A 7,500-nucleotide genomic window follows, 5' to 3' on the forward strand; every position below is an offset into this window, starting at 1 on the left:
TCGGCATCTTCATATCTGGTCACATGGGCGGCAAGCCACTCCCATCCGGTCACATGGGCGGCAAGCCACTCCCACAAAGGAGGCCACACCCACAGAGTAAGTTCGAACAATTTTTGAAACCCACCACTGGATTGTACCTTGCCACAATCGAACCTACTTCTTAGGGGATGAAATTGATAGTATCCCTGTACTGAAGACAGCTAGTCCTTGATTTCCAACAGTTTGTTTAGTGAACATTCGAAGTTACAATGGAACCAAAAAATTATTTATGACCATTTTTCACACTTATCACAATTGCAGCATCCCCAATAGTGACATGGTCAAAATTCAGATGCTTTGGCAACTGACACATATTTATGAAGGTTGCTGTATCCTGGGGTCATGTGCTCACCTTTTGCGACTTTCTAACAAGCAAAGTCAATGGGGAAGCCAGGTTCTATTAACAATCATGTTACTAATTTAACAACTGCAATGATTCACTTAACAACTGTAGCACAAAAGACCATAAAGTGGAGCAAAACTCGGTTAGCAAATGTCTCACTTAGCAACAGACATTTTGGGCTCGATTGTGGTTTGTAAGTTGAGGACTACTTGCAATATCATATCAACAGCCACCTAGTATAAGTTATGTTAGGTGCCAAATATATTATAGAATAAAGAACCAAAATAATTAATATAATAGATAACATTTAAAATGCTGATTGTTTTTCTGAAGGCTCAGAATTCCCTCAGCCCAGACTGCAAGATTATTGTTTCAATATTGGAACATGCCACTAAGTTAAAATGTTTATGTATATAAGCTAAGTAAAGATCAGAAACACAGCTTAATTGCAAGAAATGCAGAATAAGAAAGAATGAAAATTGGAATTAGCATGCTGCTCGGCCTTCGTGACCCGACAAATGCGCGAACGACAAAAGCGCGCCGACAAAACCGTGGCGCTAAAACCGCGAGGTCAAAAGCGTGCCGACAACAGCGTGCCGACAAAAGCGTGCCGACAGAAGCACGATTTAAGTTAAGGTAAAGTTTAGGGTTAGGCTTAGGGTTAGGTTTAGGGTTAGGCTTAGGGTTTGGTTTAGGGTTAGGGTTAGGGTTTGGTTTAGGGTTAGGTTTAGGGTTAGGTTTAGGGTTAGGGTTAGGTTTAGGGCTAGGTTTAGGGCTAGGCTTAGGGTTAGGTTTAGGGTTAGGTTTAGGGTTAGGCTTAGGGTTAGGTTTAGGGTTAGGTTTAGGGCTAGGTTTAGGGTTAGGTTTAGGGTTAGGTTTAGGGTTAGGCTTAGGGTTAGGTTTAGGGCTAGGTTTAGGGTTAGGTTTAGGGTTAGGCTTAGGTTTAGGGTTAGGCTTAGGGTTTGGTTTAGGGTTAGGGTTAGGGTTTGGTTTAGGGTTAGGTTTAGGGTTAGGGTTAGGTTTAGGATTAGGTTTAGGGTTAGGTTTAGGGTTAGGGTGAGGGTTAGGTTTAGGGTTAGGCTTAGGGTTAGGTTTAGGGTTAGGTTTAGGGCTAGGTTTAGGGTTAGGTTTAGGGTTTGGTTTAGGGTTAGGTTTAGGGCTAGGTTTAGGGTTAGGCTTAGGGTTTGGTTTAGGGTTAGGGTTAGGGTTAGGTTTAGGGTTAGGGTTAGGTTTAGGGTTAGGGTTAGGGTTAGGGTTAGGGTTAGGTTTAGGGTTAGGTTTAGGGTTAGGCTTAGGGTTAGGTTTAGGGTTAGGTTTAGGGCTAGGTTTAGGGTTAGGTTTAGGGTTTGGTTTAGGGTTAGGTTTAGGGCTAGGTTTAGGGTTAGGTTTAGGGTTAGGCTTAGGGTTAGGTTTAGGGTTAGGTTTAGGGTTAGGCTTAGGGTTAGGTTTAGGGTTAGGTTTAGGGTTAGGTTTAAGGTTTGGTTTAGGGTTAGGGTTACAGTGCGCTTCTGTCGGTGCGCTGTTGTCGGCGCATTTCAGCGCTCATTCATCGGCGCGGTTTTGTCGGCACGGTTTTGTTACCGCGCTTTAGTCAGGCGTGCTTTTGTCGTTCGCGCATTTGTGGTGGAACCCTCGGCCTTATACCAAGCAAAAAGAGAACTCTCCAAACGAGAGTTTCTGATGATTTCCACTCTTGCTCAGATGATCTCAAAGGGGGAAAAACCTCTTCCATCACTTCCTTCTTCATTAATTTGTGCCGCATGAAAATGAATGGTACCTTATCAGTAATTATCTACTTTTAAGCTTTCATTTTAAGATGAAAATAGTACCGTTTGGATACCACAGTCGCAGTCTTCGCCTGGTTCCACATAGCCATTTCCACATTCAGTGGCATCAAACAACTGAAAAAAAAAGCACACACATTTAAGAAAAAATGTTATGATCTAACTATACCATTAAAAGATTCAGGTATATATTTAAGCGCTGAATACTTCCGCATTTCTGTTCTGAAGCTGATTATTAAAAATGAATATCAGGTTTGTGCTGGAGGTTTTTCTCAGGAGTAATTTAATAAAGAGGAAAAACTTCAGAGGAACTGGAATTTGTTCCTCTCACTATATTTATCTGGCATTACCATTTTCTGTTCTTTGGATGGATTGGCCATCCAACTAGATGTTGAGTAAAGATAGTAATATCTTTATTACTAAAAGAGTTAGGAATGTGGCCTCTGTGATTCTTTTCCTTACTGTATTGAATATGTATTGAATAAATAGCACTGATATCCAATCTGAATAGCCATTTCCCCCCCTCTTTTCTGCAGTTTATCAAAGCCAGGAGTATTTTCATGTGTTTGATGTTTATTTGATGTTTATTTTATTTATATGCCGCCCTTTTACCCCGAAGGGGACTCAGGGCGGCTCACAAATCAACTAAGGGAGGGGGATACAGACAAAAAATTAAAACAACGCGCAATGTGATAAAAATAGGAATGCCTCTAAAAGCTTAAAGCACCTGCTGAAAGAGGAAATTATTAGTTTAAGTGGTTTCTCAAAGATAAGAGTGTTGCAGATTAAGTATGTTCAGTAAATGCTCTTGAACCCAAAGCAAAGATATCTTGTACTTTGGGAATAAAGCACAACTCCTTAAAACCTCTTACTTCCTAGATATAATTGCAGGGTTGGTTCAGTTTTACATCTGTTACAAAGTGAAAATTCTCTGATAATATGTAATACATAAGGCCACCAGGAGAATACACTTCCTCTACACCTTATATTATATGAAAGACTGTGAATTTGACTGAATTGAGAGACAGCTCTTCCCTAAATAATACTAATCTTAATGCACATATTAGAACAAAGTGGAATAACAGCAGATTTTGTGAGGCTGAGATTTTAATCGACCCTCTCACGATTGTTCTTTTTAGCTAAAAATTAATACCGAATTCTATCACACTAACATTAATTCAAAGTCTACACCAGTAGGCCAGTTTGCAATTCTGAGAGATGTATAATTCCCATGGGGAAATATTTGCCCACTCACAAAAGGAGCATTATGACATAGTCAAACACAAAAGAGAATATGGGCATGGAGTTTGGAAAGAGATAGCAACTTGTTCCTCATCCTTTAGGTTAAGGGATTAAAGGATGATATTTATACTGTATCTTACTCTTACATCCTTACAATGCATAACATTTAGCTTTTTTAAAAAAATAGAGCTTTTGAACAAGCTATAGTGTCCATTTTATACACAAATATTGTGCGAACCAAAATCACAAACCACTTAATGGTCTTAACCAGTGTTAACACATATGTCAATCATAGATACATATTTTCTTTCATTGTATTCTATCATCACAGATGAAGTTGATCACAGAGAGTCAAATTACCACTCAATTGTGGGTCTCACTGTAACTTAAAGCAGTGTTGTTGTGAGGTTAAAATCCTGGGATGAGGAAGAAACCACTAGAACAGTGTTTCTTAACCATGGCAACTTGAAGATGTCCGGATTTCAACTCCCAGAATTTCCCAGCCAGCATTTGCTGGCTGGGGTATTCTGGGAGTTGAAGTCCAGACATCTTCAAGTTGCCAAGGTTGAGAAACACTGCACTAGAAGATCCTGAACTAAGTTGAAATACAAATGAATTTTTTTCTCTGTTATTATGTTAAACCTAGGTGTATGTTAGAGCAGGCATGTACAGTAGCCTTTGACTTACAACCATTCATTTAATGACAGTTGGAGTTATGACAGCACTGAAAAAAGTGACTTATGATTGGTTCCTTGCACCTACAACCATTGGAGCATCCTTGTAGTCATGTGATCAATATTTGGGCGCTTGACAACAAGTATATACTCATAGTAGTTACAGCATCTCAGGGCAACATAATTGCCATTTGCGATTTTCCCAGGGAGCTTTTGACATGCAAAATCAAGAGGGGCAACCAGGTTTACTTAATGATTACATGATTTGTTTAACAAGAGTACAGGTGTGCTTAACAACTGTAGCAAAAAATCAGGCATGACTCACTTAATGTGACCAAAAGTTAGTAACAGAAGTTCTGGTTCCAATTGTGGTCATATGTTGAGAACTACCTATAGTATGAAAGAAGAGATGGCATTTCCCCCCCACCTTTCTTTCCTCTATTTCCTTCCCAATCCATTCAAAACGCACCATCACCCAGTTTGCTACCTTCCTTATACAGGATTAAAAGGAGTGCACCTTTGTAGGCCTGTTGAAAAGACAAAACCCTCCTCCTCGGAGTAAAAAGTCTCTGTATTCAGCAATGCTGCACTTTGAGAATTTTCTGGGATGATAGACACTGAAACAAAACAACAGCAAAATATTAGAGAAATGGTTTATAGCACAGCCATAAAGAAATATCTAGGGTTTTTTTTTTTTTTTTGAAAGCAAAAAGATCAGTACGGTAGTATACTTTCGCAGCAGTTATTAATAGTTCAATTCAAATTTTTAAAGCAGCCTTTTCATATTTTACACAGATTTTTGATAGCATTCTGTTTCAGACAAAGAGGGACACTATGGTTAGTCAAACTGGATTAATCATCTCACTTCCTATCTGAAATGATGATTTTTTGACCAAACATAAATGTTTGTAATCTTTATTTAGAGTTTTGTTTTGACACTTTGAAAAACAATTAAATTGTCTACATCTTTCTGTGCAACTTGGCAAACCCACAACTGGAATATTCTGTATTTTGGACTGACTTGGAAGGTATTTCAGAAATATTGTTCTCTATAGATTTCAACCATTATGAAATTTGTAGAAACAACTGAGCGATGATATTTTACCAATTCAATGTCATTTTATTTTGCTCTCAGTTTATTTCAAGGATAAATTTAAAATGCTCTTGTAACGATCAATGCCCTCCCCGGAAAGAACAAATTTGTACCACCGGAAATAATAAATGTTTAATAGTGATCCATACCTATGGCTATTCTTCTCTGAGTATTTAAATTAGCCTCAGCTATTTTAAGCAAAGCTCTTTCACTGAGCTCTTTTTTAAAAAGCCACATAAAATTTGGTGTCTGTGATTTGAAAAGTAATCTTAACCCCCCCCCCTATTTTTAATATAATTGCTTTTATATATTACTAATGCTCCCTTTTGGGGGAAATAAAACAGCTTACTTTCAAGCTCTAATTATTATTGTTTTTTGCATTGTATTTACACAAATCAGAATAGAGAAATACACAAGTAAACATTTAGAAATTTTCATCAAATAAGTCAATATTCAACTGAACTCACTTCTGTAGTGTAGTTAATAGCACACAGAGACAAATGGTAGCATAAGGCGTTATGCACTACTGTGTTTCCCCGAAAACAAGACATGTCCTGAAAATAAGGCCATGCCAGATTTTCGGGGTGGGCAAAAATATAAGCCCTCCCCAAAAATAAGCCCTAGTGAAGGGTTGGGTTTAGCCAGAATAGGGGGGCAGCTCTTCCCTTTCCCAGTCACCTCAGGGCTTCTCGGCGCCTTAATCGGATCAGCTGAGATGCTCCATTCACAAAACAGCTGATTCGCGGGTACCACTCGGGCCTCTGCCTCCAGCAAGCACTGGTTGATTTTGCAGCCAATTGCGGCTGAAAAAGAAGCCGGAGGCCAAGCAACACAACCCACATGCCTCATGCACTAGTCGTAACTTATAAAGCCCTTCATGGTATTGGACCTGGGTACTTGAGAGACCGCCTGCTGCCAATTACCTCCCAAAGACCCATTAGATCACACAGGGTTGGCCTCCTCCGGGTTCCGTCCACCAGCCAATGCCACCTGGCTACTACCTGGGGGAGGGCCTTCTCTGTTGCAGCTCCGGCCCTTTGGAATGAACTCCCCGTGGAGATTCGGACCCTCACCTCTCTCCAGGCCTTCCGAAAAGCCGTCAAAACCTGGCTGTGCTGGCAGGCCTGGGGTTGATGAGCTCCCCTCCCCTCTCGACTTGTATGGTTGTGTGATTCTTGTTTATTTTAATTATGTGTATTGTGCTTTATGTTCCCTTTTCCCCCTTTGAGTTGTTCACCGTCCTGAGTCCCTCCCGGAGAAGGGCGGCATACAAATAAACTAAATCTGAATCTGAATCTGAATCTCATGCCCTCCTTCCCTAATGGTGACAGTCACAGCAGGCGATTCCCTCCACGGAACAGGAAAAGAAGGCATGGAAATCAATACACCAGGGACATCAGAAAAAGCCCTGTGCGGAGACGCCGCTGCCGAAGTGCAGGAAATCTCCCCCCCCCCTTCTGATTGTTCTTTCAAAGAAGAGTTTCACCAGGACGAAGAGATGGCTGAAGGCAGTGTTTGTGTTTCCTTCATCCTGGTGAAACTCCTCTTTGAAAGGATGATCTGCAGGTGGAGGGGGGAGATTTCCTGCACATCATCAGCAGCGTCTCCTCACAGGGCTTCTTCCGAAACACAAACACTGCCTTCAGCCATCTCTTCGTCCTGGTGAAACTCCTCTTTGAAAGGACAATCAGCAGGTTGGGGGGCGGGGGGAGATTTCCTGAACTTCGGCAACAGCGCCTCCTCGCAGGGCTTCTTCCGATGTCCCAGGTGAATGAATTTTCATGCCTTCTTTTCAGGAAGTCGCTTCTCACCTGCATATTCACATTGAAGGCTCGAAATGGGGCGTTTTTGCAAATGGCTTGAAAATGTGGAGGAGGATATTCCTGCCCCTCACCCTGTTCTGAAGCTCGGCACAGACTGAGAACAGGATAAGGGACGAAATCCCCCCCTCCCCATTTTCAAGCCGTTTGCAAAAACGTCCCATTTCAAGCCTTCAGCATTGAAGGCTCAGAATGGGGCATTTTTGCAAACGGCTTCAGAACAGGGTGAGAGACAGGAATATCCCCCTCCACATTTTCAAACTGTTTGCAAAAACGCCCTATTTCGAGCCTTCGGCATATTCCAGGATTGCAGCATTGAAAGCTCATAATGGGGACATTTTTGCAAATGGCTCGAAAATAGGGAGGGGAGATTTTCCTGCCTCTCACTCTGTTCTGAAGGCCAGCACAGACTCAGAACAGGATAAGAGGCAAAATCCCCCCCACACACACACAAACACACTTCTCCTGGCAATTGTTCTTTTCTTGGGATCTCAGCGCAGACGCA

General features: G+C 41.3%; 1 protein-coding gene across 1 annotated transcript in view; it reads right to left on the reverse strand.

Annotated features, from left to right (window-relative positions):
- Nucleotides 1-7,500, reverse strand: part of ADAM23 (ADAM metallopeptidase domain 23) — a 75,946-nt gene that overhangs the window by 13,357 nt on the left and 55,089 nt on the right. Inside the window, exons 15-16 of the mRNA XM_032234246.1 lie at nucleotides 4,600-4,699; nucleotides 2,212-2,283 (exon numbers count right to left, since the gene is read on the reverse strand). Of these exons, the coding sequence (XP_032090137.1) occupies nucleotides 2,212-2,283; nucleotides 4,600-4,699 (172 nt within the window). The remainder of the gene's footprint in view (nucleotides 1-2,211; nucleotides 2,284-4,599; nucleotides 4,700-7,500) is intronic.

This window comes from Thamnophis elegans, chromosome 1 (assembly GCF_009769535.1).
Source record: "Thamnophis elegans isolate rThaEle1 chromosome 1, rThaEle1.pri, whole genome shotgun sequence".
NCBI lineage: Eukaryota > Metazoa > Chordata > Lepidosauria > Squamata > Colubridae > Thamnophis > Thamnophis elegans.